The sequence below is a fragment of the Hypanus sabinus genome, chromosome 1 (genome assembly GCF_030144855.1).
Source record: "Hypanus sabinus isolate sHypSab1 chromosome 1, sHypSab1.hap1, whole genome shotgun sequence".
Lineage (NCBI taxonomy): Eukaryota > Metazoa > Chordata > Chondrichthyes > Myliobatiformes > Dasyatidae > Hypanus > Hypanus sabinus.
The window spans coordinates 35224951-35246637 of NC_082706.1; the positions used below are offsets into that span (position 1 = coordinate 35224951).

Consider the following 21687-nt stretch of genomic DNA (forward strand, 5'->3'; position numbering starts at 1 on the left):
GGATGAGAGGTGACCTGATAGAGGTGTATAAGATGATGAGAGGCATTGATCGTGTGGATGGTCAGAGGCTTTTCCCCAGGGCTGAAATGGCTAGTACGACGGGGCATAGTTTTAAGGTGCTTGGAAGTAGGTACAGAGGAGATGTCAGAGTTCAGTTTTTACACAGAGAATGGTGAGTGCGTGGAATGGGCTGCCATCGGCAGTGGTGGAGGCGGATACGATAGGGTCTTTTAAGAGACTCCTGGATAGGTACATGGAGCTTAGAAAAATAGAGGGCTATGGGTAAGCCTAGGTAGTTCTAAGGTAAGGACATATTTGGCACAGCTTTGTGGGCCAAAGGGCTTGTATTGTGCTGTAGGTTTTCTATGTTTCTAAGGGCCTATTTCTATTCTTTTCTTTTTCAATCTTTTTATTATTGTTATTAATATCAACAAAATAAAATTGGTACATAGATAATGGGATTACAAACATACACAATTCAACTGAACATGAAAGAATATATAAGCAATGATTACAGTATAAATGGGTATTCCCAAATCATAGACGATACAATATACAAATAAACAAGGCAAACCTATGTATATCATAATATATAATAAAAAAACAGAAAAAAGAAAAAAGAGAAAAAAATATGCAAAAAACTAATCTAATAATCTAGTAACTAATAAGGAAAAAAAACAAAAAAAGAAAAAATGGAAGAAGAAAAAAAAGGGCTGTTTATAATATCTCACAAAAATAAAAAGTCATCAGTGTCATCAACTCCGATCCTCTCAACATATATAGAATCAAAACTGGAAAATCAAATAGGCCTGGAACAGGGTCATATTACATCATATGAAAATATTGAATAAATAGTCTCCATATCTTTTCAAATTTAATAGAAGTATCAAATACACCACTTCTAATTTTTTCTAAATTTAGACATAATATAGTTTGAGAAAACCAATGAAATATGGTAGGAGGATTAATTTCTTTCCAATTCAACAAAATAGATCTTCTAGCCATTAGTGTAAGAAATGCAATCATTCGATAAGCAGAAGAGGATAAATGGAGTGAGTCCATCATTGGTAAACCAAAAATTGCAGTAATAGGATGAGGTTGTAAATCAATGTTCAATACCGCAGAGATAATATCAAAAATATCTTTCCAATATTTTTCCAAAAGCAGACACGACCAGAACATATGAATTAAAGACGCTATCTCAGAATGACATCTGTCACAAATAGGATTTATATAGGAATAAAAATGAGCCAATTTATCCTTGGACATATGAGCCCTGTGCACAACTTTAAACTTTATTAGTGAATGTTTAGCACATATAGATGATGTATTAACTAATTGAAGAATTTTATCCCAATTCTCAATAGGGATAGTAAGGTTAAGTTCTCTTTCCCAATCATTTCTAGTCTTGTAAAAGGGCTCTGAATGTATCTTCATAATTATATTGTAAAGTTTTGATATTAGCCCTTTTTGAAAGGGGCTTAGTTCAAACAAATTCTCCAAAATGCCTGAAGACACAAAATTTGGAAAAGTAGGAAGTACAGTATTTAAGAAATTCCTAATCTGTAAATATCTAAAAAAATGAAATCTAGGCAAATTATATTTATTAGATAATTGCTCAAAAGACATAAAACAATTATCCAAAAATAAGTCAGAAAATCATAATAATCCTTTAGTCTTCCAAGCTAAGTAAGCTTGGTCTATAATAGAAGGATTAAAAAAAACAATTGGATACAATAGGAATATTTAAAACAAACTGAGTCAACCCAAAAAATTTCCGAAATTGAAACCATATACGTAAAGTATGTTTAACTATGGGGTTGTCAATTTGTTTCGGCAATTTAGAAAGAGCAAAGGGAAGAGAAGTCCCTAAAATAGAACCCAGTGCAAATCCTTGTACAGATTTAATTTCCAAGTTCACCCAATGAGGGCTAAAAGATATATCCCAATCCTTTAACCAACATATCAAATATCGGATATTAACTGCCCAATAATAAGATCTAAAATTAGGCAATGCCAATCCGCCTTCCTCCCTTGCCTTCTGTAAATATATTTTACCTAACCTAGGATTTTTATTCTGCCATATATATGAGGAAATTTTTGAATCAACATTAGTAAAAAAAGATTTCGGAATAAAAAAGGCCTATTTCTATTCTGTAGTACTCTATGATTCTACACCAGAAGTTTCTATTATGACCATAAAAGATTATATTTGAGGATATTTTATAATACCTCTAATACTTAGGCAATTCAGGAGGAGATTAATTGAGAGAAATTACAAATTCTATAGACCACACGGAGCAGTGACTTTGTGTACAGTCGGTCAAATTACAATTCTCCCAGTTCTAGTTCATCTGTTCCCATTTCTCTTTTTCAGAATGTCCTCCTCTGGGTCTTGAGTCCCACCATGTAGCTGATGACCAATTATTAGCATCATCTTTCCTTCGACATGGACTTGGTCCTCAACGTGTTCGTCTTAATATGCAGGTAAGGCCGATTCTGGCTGGTTCCGAGTTGCTACTGTCAGTTCTGGAAAGATGGAAGAGTTCAGGCTCTGGAGATCTGGCACAGAAAAGAAACTGAAGTTTGAGTAAATTAGCCATGTTCATATTGAACAGCAGGGCAGATTTGAGGGGCTGAATGACCTGTTTTGTTACATTCTTATGACACAACTGGAAACCTGAGTTATTTTGATTCAAGCTGCTATTTCTGCTCATAAGAATGTAGCATGAAATGAAAAAAAAATCACAAAAACCAAGTCCAGAAGTAGCTAATGAAAAACTTCTTGTTTCCCTGCACCAGAAAACATATTCGGGCACAACCAGTCATTAAAAATCTTTCTGACAAACTGCTCAAGTACTAAACAAGAGCTATTTGCTTCATCAAAGATACATCAGAGCTCTCTTTATTTGATCAGATTCGAATAATTGCCTCAGTGTTTAGACCATAAGATATAGGAGCAGAATTAGGCCATTTGGCCCATCGAGTCTGCCTCACCATTTCATCATGGCTTACCTTTCCCCTCTCAGTCCCAATCTCTTGCCTTCTCCAAGTAACCCTTCATGCCTTGACTAATCAAGAACTTATCAAACACTGCATTAAAAATCAGAATCAAGTTTAATATCACCGGCATATGTCATGAAATTTGTTAACTCCATAATATGCCCTCTCTTTGTATATTGTCTTCTCTTGTTAGCCATGGTTGCATTATCCTGCTTTTAGATTACAATATCTATGCTGCATCTTCTGAATTTCCCCCAGAAATTCCAGACATTGCGGCTCTGCCATCATCCCTGTCAGTGTTCCTTTCCTTTCAATTCTGGCCATCTCCTCTCTCATGCCTCTGTAATTCCCTTTACTGCACTGTAATACTGATATACCTGACTTTAGCTCTTTGAAGCAGTACAATGATAAATAAATATAGAGGAAAAAACATAGTAATATTAAGTATATATATATATAAAATAGTTAAATTAAAATAAGTAGTGCAAGATAACAAAAATAAAAAAAGTAGTGAGGTAGTGTTCATGGGTTCAAAGTCCATTAAGGAATCAGATGGCAGAGGGGAAGAATCTGTTCCTGAATCGTTGAGTGTGTGCCTTCAGGCTACTATACCTCCTTCCTGATGGTAACAGTGTGAAGAGGGCATGTCCTGGGTCGTGGGGCTCCTTAATGATGGATGCTGCCTTCCTTAGGCACTGCTCTTTGAAGATATACCCAATGATTTGGCCTCCACAGCCACCTGTGGCAATGAATTCCACAGATCCACCAATCTCTGGCTAAAGGAATTCCTCCTCATCTCCATTCTAAATGGACATCCCTCGGTTCTGAGGCTGTCCTCTGGTCATAGACTCCCCCACCATAGGAAGCATCCTCTCTATTGAGGCCTTTCCCTTAAGGAAGCCGTGCTGACCTCAACTTACTTTATCATGTGCCTCCAAGTACCCCAGAACTACAGCCTTAACAATCGACTCCAATATCTTCTCAACCACTGAGGTCAGGCTAACTAGGCTATAATTTCCTTTCTTCTGCCTCTTTCCCAGATCTAGTTATTCTAGAAAGATCATTGCTAATGCCTCCACAATTTCTCTAGCCACCTCTTTCTGAACCCTGAGGTGTGGATCATCTTCAAGTTTCCCAAGCACCTTCTCCCTAGTGATGGTAAATTCATTCTCTTCTGCCACTGACACTCTAGAACGGCCAGCAGACTGATCGTGTCTTCCACAGTGAGGGCCAATGCAAAATACTTACTCAGTTCGTCCACCATTACAACCTCTCCAGCAGTCTAATATCCACTCTCACCTCTCATTTATACTTTATGTAACTGAAGAAACTTTTGGTATTCTCTTTAATATTATTGGCTACCTTACCTTGTATTCCATCTTTTCCCTTACTATGACTTTTCTAGTTGTCTTCTGTTGGTTTTTAAAAGCTTCCCAATCCTCTAACTTCCTACTAATTTTTGCTCCATAATATGCCCTCTCTTTGGATTTTGTCTTCTCTTGTTAGCCATGGTTGCATTATCCTGCTTTTAGATTACAATATCTATGCTGCATCTTCTGAATTTTCTCCCAGAAATTCCAGACATTGCCGCTCTGCCATCACCCCTGTCAGTGTTCCTTTCCTTTCAATTCCAGCCATCTCCTCTCTCATGCCTCTGTAATTCCCTTTACTTCACTGTAATACTAATATACCTGACTTTAGCTTCTCCCTCTCAAACTGCAGGGTGAATTCTATCATATAATGATCACTGTCTCCTAAAGATTCCTTTACCTTAAACTCTCTTTGCACAACACCTAAGCCAGAATAGCAGAATAGCTGATCCCCTAATGGGCTCAACCATGAGCTGCTCTAAAAAGCCATCACGTAGGCATTCTACAAAATCCCTCTCTTGGGATTCAGCACCAATCTGATTTTCCCAAACTACCTGCATATTGAAATCCCCCAACACCATTGTATCATTGCCTTTTTGGTGTGCTGTTCTACCTCCTGTTGTAATTTGTCAACCACATATTTGCAACTGTTCAAAGGCCTGACTATAACTCCCATCAGGGTCTTTTTACCCTCGCAATTTCTTAACTCTACCCACAAGGATTCAACACATTCCAATCCCATGTCACCTCCTTCTAAGGGTATGGTTTCATTTTTTACCAACTGAGCCACCCCACCCTCTCTGCCTAACTGCCTGACCTTCTGATACAAGGTGTATCCTTGGATGTTAAACTGCCAGCTACGGTCGTCCCTCAGCCATGACTCAGTGATGTCCACAACATCATACCTGCCAGTCTCTAACTGTGCTACGAGATCATCCACTTCGTTCTGTATTCTGTGTGCATTCAAACCTAACGCCTCCAAACCTGTATTCATCACCCTTTTTGATTTTGTCCACCTTTCACATCGCAGCTCACCCTGTTGACTGCAAATTTGCCCCGTCATCAGCCTCTCCTTGCTCACAGACTCACTGTGTTTGTAAACCAACTACCTCATCCTCAGCACTATGACTCCGGCCCTCACTAATAGCTAGTGGGAGCTTAACCCCACTACAACAACAACACCCTCACCCACCCCTACCCCCACTTATGACAACCTTAAGGAACCAAGCTGCTAAGAGGAAAAAGTTGATTATTTACAAAAGCAAAGTATATTTAAACTTAGTCAACTTTTACAGAAAAGTAAATCATGTCTGACTAATTTGCTTGACTTCTTTGAGGATGTAACAGGGAGAGGTGATAAAGAGGAACATGCATCTGTAGAGCATTTCGATTTCCAAAAGACATTTACCAAAGTGGCCTTGTAAGAGACTGCTACGTAGATTGAAAGCCCATGTCAGAGGAAGTACATTAAAACTGACTGAAAGCTGTCTGCCTTATAGAGAACAGGGAGTTGGAATAAATGGGTCCCTTTCAGACTCAATCTACGCAACTAGTGGAGTACGCCAGGGATCAGTTTTTCAATAATTCCATTCATTTCCGTGAGGAATCAATTGTATGTAAGGTTTCCAGATCTGCTGATCACACAAAAATATGCAGATGGGCAAGTTGCGATAAGGATAGCAACAAGGATAGCGATAAGCGATACAGATAGATAAAGTGAGTGGGCAGAAGATGGGTATGTAGAATTTAGTGCGAGGAAGCATGAAGTCATGCACTTCAGTAAAAGAGATCAAAGGACAAATTATTCTCGAAGTACAGAGGGATCTACCTGTCCTTGAATCAGATCCTAGATAGCGAATGGTATTTTGGAAGCAAATAGCATGTAGGCTTTATTGCAAACGGGTTGGAGGTTAAGAATAGGAAGGTTTGGTTACAGTTCTACAGGGTGTTGGTGATAACAAACATGGAATACTGGTTACAGTTTTTGTTCCTTTACCTGAAAATGAGATATAGTTACACAGGAGGCAGTACAAAGGAGAGTCACCAGGCTAACACATGGGACAGGAGCGTCATTGTACCAACAGAGCCTAATGAGTTTGAGTCTGTATTCGTTAAACAAATGAGGGGTGACATTATTCAAATGTGCAAGAACCTAATGAGGAGACTGGAATGTTTTCATGGGCGAAGGCGTTTCGAACCAGGGGAGGCAGCAACAAGGAAAGGGATCAGTCATTTCAAACTAAAGCGTGAGGAAATTGCTTCTCATAGGAGGTCAAGAATATCTGGAATTAACTGCACTGGAGGATGGTAGAAGCCAGATTATTTAAAGTGGAGGTGGATAAATATTTTATAGATTTAGAAATAGAGGGATCTGAAAAACAGAAATGCAGTTGAGGCCAGCATTGACCATATTAAATAGTGGGGCAGGTTTGTAAGGCCTCAGGGCCCAACACCTAATGAGGTGTGAGGATGTGGGGTGACCTAATAGAGGTGTATAAGATGATGAGAGGCATTGATTGTGTGGATAGTCAGAAGCTTTTTCCCAGGACTGAAATGGTTGCCACAAGAGGACCCAGGTTTAAGGTGCTGGGCAGTAGGTTCAGAGGAGATGTCAGGGGTAGTGTGTGGAATGGGCTGCCAGCAATGGTGGTGGAGGTGGATACGATAGGGTCTTTTAGGAGACTTTTGGATAGGTACATGGAGCTTGAAAAATAAAGTGCTATGGGTATGCCTAGTAATTTCTAAGGTAGGGACAAGTTCGGCACAACTTTGTGGGCCGAAAGGCCTGTATTGTGTTGTAGGTTTTCTATGTTTCTATGTTTTTCTAATATTAAATAGTGGGGCAGGCTTGTCAGGCCTCAGGACCCTACAATATTAAGTAGTGCAGCAAATTTTTAGGGACTCTTGTCCCTATTCCTGCTCCAGTTTTGTTGTGTTTTGTCTTTTAATACTTTCAAGGTTTTCTTTGCCTCAGCTCAGGGACAGTTCCAGCAGTGAAGGCTGGAAATGATAAACTCTAGGTAGAAATCTATTTACAAAGAAAGCCTAGAACATTTTTTTGTTTAGCCTTCTAAACACAGATGTGCTCATCATTGTCACACTGCCCATCTCCTGCTGAGTTATTCTAGAAAGCAGTATCTTCGGCTCAGTGAGCCAACTTCAGATGAAAACATACTGTGACTTTGCCAGAAGCTGGCTGATGCCAACAAGCAAGAGTAAATATTTTCTGCTTGATATGTCAGCGCCAGAAAACAGGCGGCACTCGGCAAAATCTCTTTGGGCTGACCACAAGTGGGCTTTCTGCTCTGTGTATGCATTGCATCTGACACAGAACTTGATTCAATATTTACACTAAATCTGCAAGCTAAATATTATCAAATGTTCTAGTTGGGTGTGAAAATGCAGAGTCCAAATCCTGATATACTTTCTTGTACTGTGAACCACTGCAGGGTCAAGTCAAGGGTCGAGTCAAGCAGGATCAAACAAGTACCTCCCGTTTTAACTAATGAGTCAAAGTGGGAGATACTTTGGTGGGAAAATCTTCCTCCACGGCTGCATGTATTGGAGAAACAGAGTAAAACATAAAAACCTGTTTTTAATAACCATCTAACAATTACAACACAGAAACAGGCCATCTCGGCCCTTCCTAGTCCATGCAGAACGCTTACTCTCACCTAGTCCCACTGACCCACACTCAGCCCATGACCCTCCATTCCTTTACTGTCCATACACCTATCCAATTTTACTTTAAATGACAATATCGAACCTGCCTCTACCACTTCTATTAGAAGCTCGTTCCACACAGCTACCACTCTCTGAGTAAAGAAGTTTCCCCTTGTGTTACCTCTAAACTTTTGCCCCCTAACTCTCAACTCATGTCCTCTTATTTGAATCTCCCCTACTCTCAATGGAAAAAGCCTATCTACGTCAACTCTATCTATCCCCCTCATAATTTTAAATACCTCTATCAAGTCCCCCCTCAACCTTCTACGCTCCAAAGAATAAAGACCTAACTTGTTCAACCTTTCTCTGTAACTTAGGTGCTGAAACCCAGATAACATTCCAGTAAATCTCCTCTGTACTCTCTATTTTGTTGACATCTTTCCTATAATTTGGTGACCAGAACTGTACACAATACTCCAAATTCAGCCTTACCAATGCCTTATACAATTTTAACATTACATCCCAACTCCTATACTCAATGCTCTGATTTATAAAGGCCAGCATAGCAAAAGTTTTCTTCACCACCCTATCCACGAGATTCCACCTTCAGGGAACTATGCACCATTATTCCTAGATCACTCTGTTCTACTGCATTCCTCAATGCCCTACCATTTACCATGTATGTCCTATTTTGATTAGTCCTACCAAAATGTAACACCTCACACTTATCAGCATTAAACTCCATTTGACATCTTTCAGCCCACTCCTCTAACTGGTCTAAACCTCTCTGCAAGCTTTGAAAACCTACTTCATTATCCACAACGCCACTTATCTTAATATCATCTGCATACTTACTAATCCAATTTACCACCCCATCATCAAGATCGCTAATGTATATGACAAACAACACTGGACCCAGTACAGATCCCTGAGGCACACCACTAGTCACCGGCCTCCAACCTGACAAACAGTTATCCACCAGTACTCTCTGGCATCTCCCATCCAGCCACTGTTGAATCCAGTACTAACATTGAGAAAACAGGCTGTAATATGCACAGATTCACTGATCCATCACAACCCCAGCACTAGGAAACCCTATTTTAACAGTGGTATCTGACAGGACAAGAAAGTACAGATATCTGAATATGAAGGAAAGACTCAAAGGTTCAAAGTACCATATACAACCCTGAGATTCATTTTCTTGCAAAACACAATAAATTGAAAAAACATAATAGAATCAGTGTGAGCAATGCACACAAAATGCTGGAGGAACTCAGCAGGTCAGGCAGCATCTGTGGAAAAGCGTAAACAGTCGACGTTCCAGGCTGAGACCCTTCATTGGGTCCTGATGAAGAGTCGCAGCTCGAAACGTTTCCATAGATGCTGCCTGGCCTGCTGAGTTCCTCTGGCATTTTGTGTGTGTTGCTCGGAATTCTAGCATCTGCAGATTTTCTCTCGTTTAGGATCAGTGGAAGGTTGCACCCAACAAGACGGACAAACGCCGACATGCAAAGCACACCAAACTGAGCAAATACAAAAGAAAAATAAATAAATAAACAATAAATATCGAGAACATGAGATGACGAGTCCTTGAAAGTGAGGTCATAGGTTGTGGGAACCATTCAGTGATGGGTGAGTGAAGTTGAGTGAAATGATCCCCTCTGCTTCCGGAGCCTGGTGGCTGAGGGGTGATAACTGTCCCTGAACCTGGTGGTGTGAGTCCTGAGGCTGATGGCAGCAGTGGGAAGACACCATGTCCTGTGTGATGGATGCCGCTTTTGTGCGACAGTGTTCCATGTGGATGAGCTCAGGGTAATATCCCATGATGCGACCAGAAAATGGTGGAAAATGGTGGAAAATGACCACCATTATTTCCCATTGATTTATAACCCAACCAAGAATTCAAGATCCAAACGTCAATCTAATTTCCAGTATAGAAGTGTAAAGGAGAACAGAATAATTGCTAGTCTGGACCTGATGAAGCACGGGAAAAACCCCACAAAAGATAAAGAACACAATCGTAATAAAAACACAATAAATATGAGTGCGTAAGATAGTTTATGTACATAGAGTGATTCTAGGCATGGGAGTGTCTGAACATAAGATGAGTTTGACAGGAATTATGAAGTAGTGGTGGTGGGGTAGGTTAGTGGGTGGAGGTATTGATCTGCCTTACTGCTCGGGGACATTAGTGTATACAGTACTGGAGAAGTATCTGTAACTTACTTTACAAGATACATCTACTATCCATCTTGTTAGATTGATGGAAACCCATCGTCAAATGCAGTTCTGCATGTTGGCAAAAACTAATGTCTACGCAAATACCTTAAAAATGAAGAAACTAATTCCAGGCAGTGAGTTATATGTATCAATGTTATTTTTGTAGGTTAATAAAACTCCCCCTCAGTTTAGGCAGAAATTCTGTTTTCTGATGATTATTTTGAACAAACATGTGTTTATCAACAATATAAAATTTAGACCATAAGACACAGGAGTGGGATTAGGCCATTCAACCCAAGTTATCAAACTTGATAACTATTTGAAAAAAAGCTGCATAAATACAGTTAATAATTTTAAAATTAACAAATTTATATTGGTTCAAATTTGTACAACAGCCTTGAACAACTTCTTAAATCCCAGCCTTAGTTTGATGGTTCAATTAGTTTGATTCCCCACAAATGTTTGAAGACAAGTGAACTGGCTTTTGATGGTTTGGATGACTGGAGGGTTTACTCTCTATCTCACAGCACAGATGCTGCCTAACCAGCCGAAAGTTTTTCCAGCAATTTCTGTTTTTTTTAACATTATACTTTAAGTGCTTTACTCCTTGACTTCCCATTGCACTATGCAAACTTATTATTCTGTAACAAAAACACAAGAAAATCTGCAGGTGCTGGAAATCCAAACTGAGGAAGGGTCTTGGCCTGAAATGTCGACTGCTTACTCTTTTCCATAGATACTGCCCGGCCTGCTGAGTTCCTCTAGCATTTTGTGTGTGTTGCTTATGATTCAGTAACATCTCCTCCGTCATGCATCCAGCTCCCCAGTTTCACATACATCCTGTTCCCACCTATCTGATATACACATTAACCCCTCCCATAACATTCTCTGATGTACTCAGCATGACTTAATGCGGAACAGTATTGATTCTTCTACAGCTATGATAATACGTCCAAGTCAGATTTTTAAAACTTGTTTTGGCCTTTAGCTCTTTAGCTAGGAGGGCACTTTTGTTTAAATGGAAAGATGTTTCTCCTCCTACCCATGCTCAATGGTTATGTGACGTTATGTCATGACTAGATTTAGAGAAGATTCGCTGTTCAATTTCTGAATCTCATCAAGACTTTCAAACATTGTGGGGACCTCTTCTGAATTATTTTCAAAAACTTCATTTCGTTGTTTAAACTCAGATGTAGGCTATTATTAATTTTTATTATATGAGAAGTTATTTTACCTTATTTTTTCCTTAATGAACAGCTTCGGTCTTGGTAAGGGTTAGATTTTTTTTTGTAATAAATTAGTATAGTTCAATATAACTATTGATTAACTTACATGAATACAGGGTAATGTGATTGTTATTATGAACAGATATAATGTAATTGGTAGCTTTTTAAAATATTTTTAGACCTTTTATATACATTTTCTTGTACTCTGTATTCTTCTATGTAGAAACTAATAAAAACATTGCAAAAGAAAGAAGGAAATTTGTAACCTTACGCTGTTTTAGCACTGCCATAGCAGTGAGGAGGACATCAGAGAACAGCCATAAAGTTTCTGTGTTGCTAACTCTGGATTAGTTAGTTGTGTATTAAAATGTCAAGGGCAGCCTGACACTTGGCAGGAAGAAAAGCTATTTAGGGAGTAATCTTCATACTCCTGGAGAAAACATCTACATCTGAAAGAACATAGATCACAAAAATGCCAGCAAAGTCTCAAGCTGGAGCTGTTTCATACATCTTTTCTGGATGCTGATGTCTAACACGAATGCAGTTAAATAAATCAAACTTATTGAAATCCAAGGCCCACATCCATTGAGAAGGGGCTTCTAAAAGCCATTTTGAATATTTTGCTTTCCAATTTTCACATTCTATTCTTGAAGGGAGTTATCGGTGTGGAAGTGAAAAGAAGGAGGAATTATCCTTAAACTGAAGTAACAAAGATAAGGTTTGGGTCAGTTTCTCATCAGGTCTGAAGGAGGGAGAACTTGTCAGGTAAGGCTGCAAGTTCTAAAAGATAAGGTTGAATTATTCAAGTCAAGTCAAGTCACTTTTATTGTCAGTTCCTTGGCTCCTGAACGATTGGAAACCAACAGCTATAGATCACTGTTGGTGACTTACATTACTATGTACTGTTGGTCTTTTCAGTCCTGTTGATACTATTCACCTTTCATGAGGGTAAAACAACCCATTATTTTCCCAAATCCCAACAAACCCTTTTCTTTTGTACACTAATTCAAATATTAACACCCCTTACCAAACTCGCCTTAAAAACATTAAGTCACATGCACGGTCCCTTCTCCACAATCCCTCAACTATTGGTAAGATCTGCTTTTGTCACGCTCCAATTAAACCTACTCATCCTGTAGTTCCTTATTCTGAGGATAAAAGTACTAACGTAAATGAGATACAAAGAGCTATCAGCCAACTCACTATCATAGTGTCAGAGTCAAAAAGCTCAGAAAAGGCCCTTTGGCCCATATTTGTGTATGCTGACCCATATGTACTTTCAAGCAAATCTTATTTTCCAGCACTTGGCTCATATGCTGCTAAACTCTTACCATCCAGATACTTAAATATTTATAATGCACCTGCCTCATTTCCTCTGGTGGTGTATTTATCACTCACTGTGTAAAAATAAAGTTTCTTCTCATTTTCTTATTAAACCTGTCATCTCTAACATTACAACTATGTCCTCTAGTTTTTTTTTTGATTTGCCAGCACTGGAAAAAAGATCAATCACCCTATCTATGCCCCTCATGATGTTATGTACTTCTTTGGGATCACCCCTCGGTGTCCAACACTCAAATCATTGACACAATGAGAACCACATCTGACCTTACTGCATCTGTTATATGGGGCTGTGCTTACTTAATGATGGCTTGCGAAATTGCTAACAGGTGAAAGAAATTTCTCCCTCTTGTCTTCCCAGTATTGTCACCTGCCCTAAGTTTATAAAGGAAAATGTGTTTATAAAGCTCACCATGAAGGGTCTTTGTTCCTCTCCACAGATGCTGCCTGACCTACTGAGTTCCTCCAGTATTTTGTGTGTGTTGCTCTGGGTTTCCAGAATCTCTTGTGTTTATAAAGGAAAATAATCTTAAAGGAGGATTTCTCTTTCTTGTAGTGTAGAACATTAAATAAAACCTCTTTATTGTGAAGTGTAATAAGGAATCCTGTTTCCATAGCAGCTGGTCTGTGTGCTGACTATACTCACTGGGATTAGCACTGGATTTTAAATCCTTACAGACAAGGCAATGATTATCCCAGCATTATAAGGAGAGCTCACAGCTCACGAGTTACCAATCGGATGTAAGAAAACTGATTTATATCCCAGTTCCAATCCACTCAATATCAACATAGATTGTAAAACCAACAAGGGTTCCATTCCGGGCCTTTCAACTTTACTTTTGCAAAGTACCACTAGTGTTACTAGCCCCGAATGGTTACCCAAAGAGTAAAAATGAAAATGAGTTTTAGAAAGAAGTGGTGTAATTGAAATTGCTTCTATCATTTCCCAGGCAGGTACTGAAAATGAGGAGGAAGACGACTTCTATGACGGGGCCTGGTGTGCTCAAGTAGAAGACCAATCACAATGGATTGAAGTTGATGCCCGAAAGCTGGTTGAATTCAGTGGAGTTATCACACAGGGCCGGGATTCAATGCTCCAGTATGTTGATAAATATTTCACTTCGTTAATGGCTGAAGTTGTCATCTCGTTGCTTTTCAGCTCTAATGAGTGTTGCATTTGTGATATGATGAAACAAAATGTTTCCGAGTCCTAATATATAGTTTATATATATATACAGACAGAATCATGTTGAAAGTCGCGAATTAAGTTCTTTATTGGAGAATTTATGATGGCTTCCAACTTGAATCAGTGCTTAAGGCAACAGCCCATAGTTTTAAAGGTACATGTGCTGAGTTTTCTTTAAATATAAGAAAATTTCCAAGGAGAAGGAATATCAGGAATGAAGAGAAAATATGGTTTGAAATGATGCATTGAGGATATAGTATCCTCAAAAAAGTTTATCTTGAGAATAATATGTGAAACCATAGGAAGAACTAGTCGTTGCTTCTCCACTACCTTTAAAGTTCTGACTTAATCTATAATTACAGATTATAACCAGATTATACAGATTACTGCTGGTTATTTGGTTGACTATGATATTTATCCCTGTTTCAGCGAACTGGAAATGTTTTACTCATATTTGCATACTGTCCCGTTCTAAGCAAATTGCTCTCATATGACTTTCACTAAGTTCTGCTCTTGGCTAACCATTTCTGTAAACTATACAGTGGCCAACCATTTATTAGTTCTTTTCTCCATCAGTTCCTTCAGCACTCTGTCCTTACTGTCACTAAAATGGGAACTCTTGTAGTGATGTGCTATGCACAGAGCTAGAAATAACAACACGCAGTCTGTAAGTTGCAGTCGAGACTGGTTTATTCAAACTTCGTGACACTGGCTTTTACGCAGTTCCGATCCCGCCCTCTCCGGGCGGAAATGCCATCAGAGGTGCATTACAAAAGTCTCTTCCCGCGCATGGGCTTTCTCCCCTTGCTGGTGAAGAAGAGGACCCAGCGCCATTTTGGGGCTGGCCTCTCTGCCAACACGCGCGCCATTTTGTGAGCCGGTTCGCCTGCGTAGAAAGTGGGTCGCCACACTCTTATCAAATCACTTTCACATCATCCAGTTCCATCAAATGTTTACGTATTAGTTTGTTCTCTTTCTGTTGTATGGTCTTGAAACACAATCTACAAACCCCTTGCAGTATCTGCATCAAGCTAGTTATTGTCAAGCATCTTTAAAAGGAAAAAAAAACTTTTGTTTTAATATATTTGTAATTTTTCACACTGCTGATGTCTAATCATCAGCTATTGCATCTCTTCTGTGACGTCTACCATTAGGCAAGATCAGGGAAGTATCGTTAATACTTAACTTTTTTCTGAGTCATGCAAAATCTTTAAATGTACACTTATGTGTCTATTTTTATTGCCTCTTGGTTAATTTTCCTATTTAATGCAGTTGTGGGAGCCTTATTAGAACAAGTACAGCAGTAAAGCTTGAAGAAATCCCGTCACGGCCTTTTTAAAGTTCAAAGTATATTTATTATTTAAGTGCATATATATTACCATATAAAACTCTAAGATTAATTTTCTTGTGGGTCTACTCGATAAATCCATGATAGAATAATAACCATGGTAGATGGCACCATCTTGGGTGTTCAACTGGTGTGCCTAAAACGACAAACTATGCAAATACAAAAAGGTAGATAGATACTATATTGATCCCAAAGGAAATTACAATGTCACAGTAGCACAGATAAACAAATATTATAAATAAGAAAGAATAAAAAAATAAGTTGCCTTAAAAATAAGATATGTAAGATTTACAAGTCAAAGATGACAAGATTTACAAAATTTCCAAGTTCACACTGATAAGATGGTGGTGCAAGAATCATCGTGATGTTATACAGTAATGGGTCTTCCAGATAAGTGACGGTAGTATTACACAGGGTGTCTGCGACAGCAGGATGTGGCAAACAGAGCAAATCGGAGGGGGTCATCACTTCCCCGGTATAGGTTGATTCATTCTAGAGCCTAATAAGAATGACCCTGTAGGGCACTCTTTGGAGCAGAGCTGTTGTCTTAGTCTGTTACTAAAAGTGCTCCCCAGTTCAGCCAAGGTGGCATGCAGAGGGTGAGATACATTGTCCAGAATTGCCAGAATTTTCCATAGGGTCCTTTGTTCTACCACATCCTCCAGTGTGTCCAGTCTGACTCCTATAACTGAGCCAGCGCTTCTAATCAGTTTATTGAGCCTGTTGGCATCACCCGTGTTGATGCCATTGCCCCAGCACACCACCATATAGAAGACTGCATTGGCAACAGACTGGTAGAACATGTGAAGGAGAGGCCTGCATGCTCCAAAGGACCTCGGTCTCCTCAGGAAGTAGAGGCAACTCTGGCCCGTCTTGTACACAGCCTCCGTGTTGGTGTTCCACTCAAGTCTGTTGTCCAGATGCACCCCAGGTACTTACAGATATATTAATAATAAATAAATAAGCAATAAATATCAAGAACGTGAGATGAAGAGTCCTTGAAAGTGAGACCATGGGTGATGGGAACATTCCAATGATAGGGCCAGTAAACTTGAGTGAAGTTATCTCCTTTGGTTCAAGAGCTTGATGGTTGAGGGATAATAACTGTTCCTGAACCTGGTGGTGTGAATCCCGAGGCTCCTGTACCTTCTTCCTGATGGCAGCAGTGAGAAGAGAGCATGTCCTGGGTGGTGGGGGTCCCTGATGTTGGATGCTGCTTTCCTGCAACAATGTTCAATGTAGATGTGGTTAATACCTGTGATGGACTTGGCTGTATCCACTACTTTTTGTAGTATTTTCCATTCAAAGGTATGGTATTTCCATACCAGGCTGTGATGGAGCCAGTCAATATACTCGCCACTAAATATCAAAGTTTGTCAATGTTTTAGATATCATCGCAGACTTTGAAGAAAGTAGAAGGTATTGGCATTGGCAGCATTGTCCATACTCTGACTGTCCATACTCTATTATTACTTGTATGCATTTTATATAATACAAGCAAAACATGGAAATATTAATGTCAGGTAACCTCTGTTTTCATTCAGATTTGCATCAGCTTCCCTGTTTGTCTTTCAATTACCCTTCCTCTGCATCTGACAGCATTTGTATCTCTCTGCCCTTAACCTTCTTCATCATGTGAACTCCCAGTTCGTGTTTTAATTTCATTTTTACTCCTGACCCCTCTTTTACACTCGGTAAGAAAGTTAAAGACTTGTGTAATGCATTTTTACAGCAGTCCTGTGACACGAGAAAGCTCAGAATTAGAATCAGATGCATCCTATCACTGACATGAAGTTTGCAACAGTGGAGTGAAAAGGCATTTTTTATAAATCTATAAATTACAAAAATAAATAAATATAGTGTAAAAAAAAAGGTAATAATGAGGTCGAGTTCATGTGTTCATGGACCATTCAGAAATCTGATGGTGAAGGGGTGAAGTTGTGCTATTCAAACAGGCAATCCTTCATTCATGACCACCTCCCCATACTTTCTTTCCTCAAGCCAGCTTCCACTGTCTACTTTACTAATACGTTTTTTTGTTGTTCCCAAAATGTAAGCATAATCCCCTACATAGTTCCCCCTTTCCTGCATCGCCTAATGCAGATCTCATCAGAATGTTTCTTCAGCTCTGTTCACCACAATCTCTGCAGCAATCTTCTTACAAATACCGCGTTTAAAACCCAATCATGAAATTATCTAATTTCAACTTCCTGATTAACTCATCTTCTTTTAAACCTTGACAATTTCTGTGATTTTGGCATTTACATCCTGATTTTCCTCATTTTAAAAATATGTTTCATCCTGAGTCATCATTTGAGTATTCTTCATAAGTGCTTAACAGTCAAATCATGTTAGTGCCAGCATTTGCTGGTGAAGGTTTGATATCGACAGCACATTACAGGCCCCTCAGCCCACAATGTTGTGCTGACCACGTAACCTACTGTAGAAACTGCCTGGAATTTCCCTAGTGCATTGCCCTCTATTTTTCTAAGCTCCATGTACCTATCTAAGAGTCTTTTAAAAGACCCTGTTGTATCCTCCTTCACCAACTTTGCTGGCAGTGCATTCCATGCGCCCACCACTCTCTGTGAAAAACTTATCTCTGATATCCCCCCTGTACCTACTTCCAAGCACCTTAAAACTATGCCCCTCATATTAGCCATCTCAGCCCTGGGGAAAAAGCCTCTGGTTATCCACACAATCAATGCCTCTCATCATCTTGTACACCTCTATCAGGTCACCTCTCATTCTCCATCACTCCAAGGAGAAAAGGCTGAGTTCACTCAACCTATTCTCATAAGGCATACTCTCCAATCCAAGCAACATCCTTGTAAATCTCCTCTGCACTCTCTCTATAGTATCCACATCCTTCCTGTAGTGAGGTGTTCAGAACTGAACACAGCACTCCAAGTGGTCTAACTAAGGTCTTATATAGCTGTAACATTACCTCATGACTCTTGAACTCAATCTCACGGTTGATGAATGCCAATACACCGTATGCCTTCTTAACAACACCGTCAACCTATAAACGGATAGACTCCTGTAGTCACGGGAAGGTCTCGATACTAACAGCTGGTTCTCTGTCTTGACAGCAATGACTGGGTGAACACATACTACGTGCAGTTCAGCAACGACAGTCGTACATGGATAACATACACAGACGGGTATTACGATTGGGTATGTGTCTCAATGTGTATATCATTGAATTATATGGATATAATTTATTTACTGCTTGTTAGGCCACTAGCGTTCAGGGCAATAAAGGTCCTCCATCTTTGCCTGCCTTTCCAGAGTCTAATTTTGGTCCTGGTGGTGTTCAGGGCTTCCGACATCATGCCAGTAGCTCCCTCTCATTTTTCATGCAAGTCCCGGGTGGAGACTCAGGAACAGCATCACACACAGATGTAGAAAGATTCTTCATTGCTTTTCCCATATCAGCTTTGTTTGACCAGTCAGGGTTTTTAGCCCTGAGCCGATCCCCCGAACCTGGAGGACCGGTGGACCACTCTGAGTCTGGCCTCGACCCTTTGACCTGTTTGGCATGGGTGACCCTCCCGAGAGCCAAAGCACGAGGCCCTGACTCCAGCCAGCACAGCTCTCCGGGTCATTGAGGCACGCAAGCCTCCAAACCCACCAACAGGGTTGTGGTTCCTCTTGGAGGATGTTGATATAAGTGGACGAATACTTAGAACTTGCTTGTTCAGGTACTGTGTGTGTAAACATAACACGTGGACATCACACTCACTAAATCAGAGCTGAGCACTGTGCATGGGTCTCACACACCCAGACACACGTACATCAGACAAATTGACAGATGTTTGTGCGTCTGGAAGTGGAGGGATATTATGGGCCGTTTTATCAAAACGATTGACACATACAAAGTTCAAAAAGTTTAAAGTAAATTTATTATCCAAGTACATATATGTCACCATATACAACCCTGAGATTCATTTTCATGTGGGCATGCTCAATAAATCCACACAGAATAATAACCATAATAGAATCAGTGAAAGACTGCACCAACTAGGGCGTTCAACCTTTTTGTGAAGGACAACAATCTGTGCAAATATAAAAGGAAAGAAAAAAATAATACATAAATAAGCAATAACTATTGAGAAATGAGATGAAGATTCCTTGAAAGTGAGTCCATAGGTTGTGGGAAATTTCAATGATGGGGCATAAAGTTCTCAATGTTCAAGACATCGGTTCAAGACCCTGATGGTTGAGAGTTAATAAAATTCATGACATATGTGGTTGCTTCATGGTTGTTTCTTACATTCGGATAATTACCCCGTCCATGTAATGTAACCTTCCTTTGCACTGTTCTTAAAATGAGTTTAAAAGGTGAATATGTTTACCTCTGCCTCGTGGACCAAGACCATAACAGGTCAATCCCTACACCTGACTTAACTGATCTCACCAAGACCATAACAGGTCAATCCCTATACCTGATTTAACTAATCTAACCAAGACCACCATAACGGGTCAATCTCTACACCTGACTTAACTAATCTAACCAAGAAAAACAAAAGATGAACAAAGCATGATCAGCCACACAAATGAAAAACAGGCTCTTTTGTTAGTCACGTACACAAGAGAGTCTGCAGATGCTGGACATCCAGAGCAACGCACACATGAAACACTGGAGGAGCTCAGCAGGTCAGGCAGCATTTATCAAAATGAATGAACAGTCAGCGTTTTAGGCCAAGACACTTCACCAGTACTGGAAAGGGGGGGGAATACAGCAGAATGCCCCTCCACCACCACCACCACCCTCCTCCATCTGGCAGAGCTGGTCCTCACGCTCAACAAATTCTCTTCCGGCTCCTCCCACTTTCTGCAAACTCACCTGCGTCAGCCCCAGCTAGGCCTGCCTTTTCATTGGCCATGTGGTGAAGTCCATGCCTTCCCTGGAAATGCTCCCCAATTCTTCTTTTGCTACATTGAGAACTGAATTGGTGCTGCTGAGCTAATCAATTTCATCCATTTTGCATCCAACTTCCACCCTGCCCTAGAGTTCACTTGGTCCATTTCTGACACCTCTTTTCCCTTTCCTGATCTCTCTGTCTCCCTCTCTGAAGACAAACTTTCTACCGATACCTTTTATAAACCTGCTAATTCCCGTGGCTATCTTGACTATACCTTTTTCCACCCTGTCTCCTATAAAAATGCATCTAAGGTCATATAGAGCTGTAACATTACCTCACAACTCTTGAACTCAATCCCACAGTTAATGAAGGCTAACAGACCGTACGCCTTCTTAACAACACTATCAACCTGCGCAGCAGCTTTGAGTGTCTTACGGACGTGGACCCCAAAAGCTCGCTAATCCTCCACACAGCCAAGGGTCTGACCATTAATATTATGTTCTGTCTTCAAATTTGAACTACCAAAATAAACCATTTAAATAAACTGCTTTTCTCAGTTTCTGCATCTCCGCTGCATTTGTTCCCAGGTTTTCCTTTCCGGGAAATCAGAGATGTCCTCTTTCTTCAAAGGACGGGTTTTCCCTTCCTCCACCATGGACGCTGCCCTCATGCACATCTCCTCCATTTCCTGAACATCCGCGCTCACCCCTTTATCTCACTGCCTTAACAGGGATAGAGTTCCTCTTGTCCTTACCTACCGCCCCATCAGCCTCTGTGTTTATTTATTTACTGCGTGATACGGTGTGGTGTAGGCCTTTCTGGCTCTTTGAGCCATGTCACCCCAGCAACACTTGACAAATCCCATTAACCCTAACTTAACATGGATTGTGGGAGAAAACCCTGGCGTTCCACAGGATAGATGTACAGAGCACGCGGGAATTGAACTCCGAACTCTGGAATGCCCCAAGCTGTAACAGCATCTTGCTAACCGCTACACTACAATGGCATCCAAAACATCATTCTCCATAACATCCACCATCTTCTACGGGACCTGACCACCAAACACAGCTTTACCTGCCCCCTCCCCCACTCTCCACTTTCCACAGGGATTGCTTCCCTTGTCCATCCGTCCTTCCTCATTAATCTCCCTCCTGGCACTTATCCCTGCATACAGCAAAAGAGCTACACCTGCCCATTCCTCTCCGTTCAAGGCCCCAAACAGTCCTTTCCGGTGAATCAGCACTGTAACTGCAAATCTGCAAATTTCCAGTTCTCCCGATGCGGCCTCTTCTACATTGGTAAGACCTGACGTAGATTGGGGGGGGGGGGGGCCAGTTCATTGAACAGAGCCACTCCATCTGCAGGGAGTGTCACGTCCCAGTGGTCAACCATTGCTGTTCTCATTCAGGCTCGTCAGTTCATGGCCTCCTCCTTTGCCGTGATGAGGCCCCCCTCAGGTTGG

The 21687-nt window shown here is 40.3% G+C and overlaps 1 protein-coding gene across 3 annotated transcripts in view; it reads left to right on the forward strand.

The window, feature by feature from the left end:
* The window catches only part of aebp1b (AE binding protein 1b), a 136382-nt gene that overhangs the window by 87814 nt on the left and 26881 nt on the right, over positions 1 to 21687 (forward strand). For all 3 annotated transcript variants that reach the window (XM_059966947.1, XM_059966937.1, XM_059966956.1), the window contains 3 exons: positions 2378 to 2487; positions 13774 to 13922; positions 18450 to 18534. In XM_059966947.1, coding sequence (XP_059822930.1) covers positions 2378 to 2487; positions 13774 to 13922; positions 18450 to 18534 — 344 coding nt within the window. The remainder of the gene's footprint in view (positions 1 to 2377; positions 2488 to 13773; positions 13923 to 18449; positions 18535 to 21687) is intronic.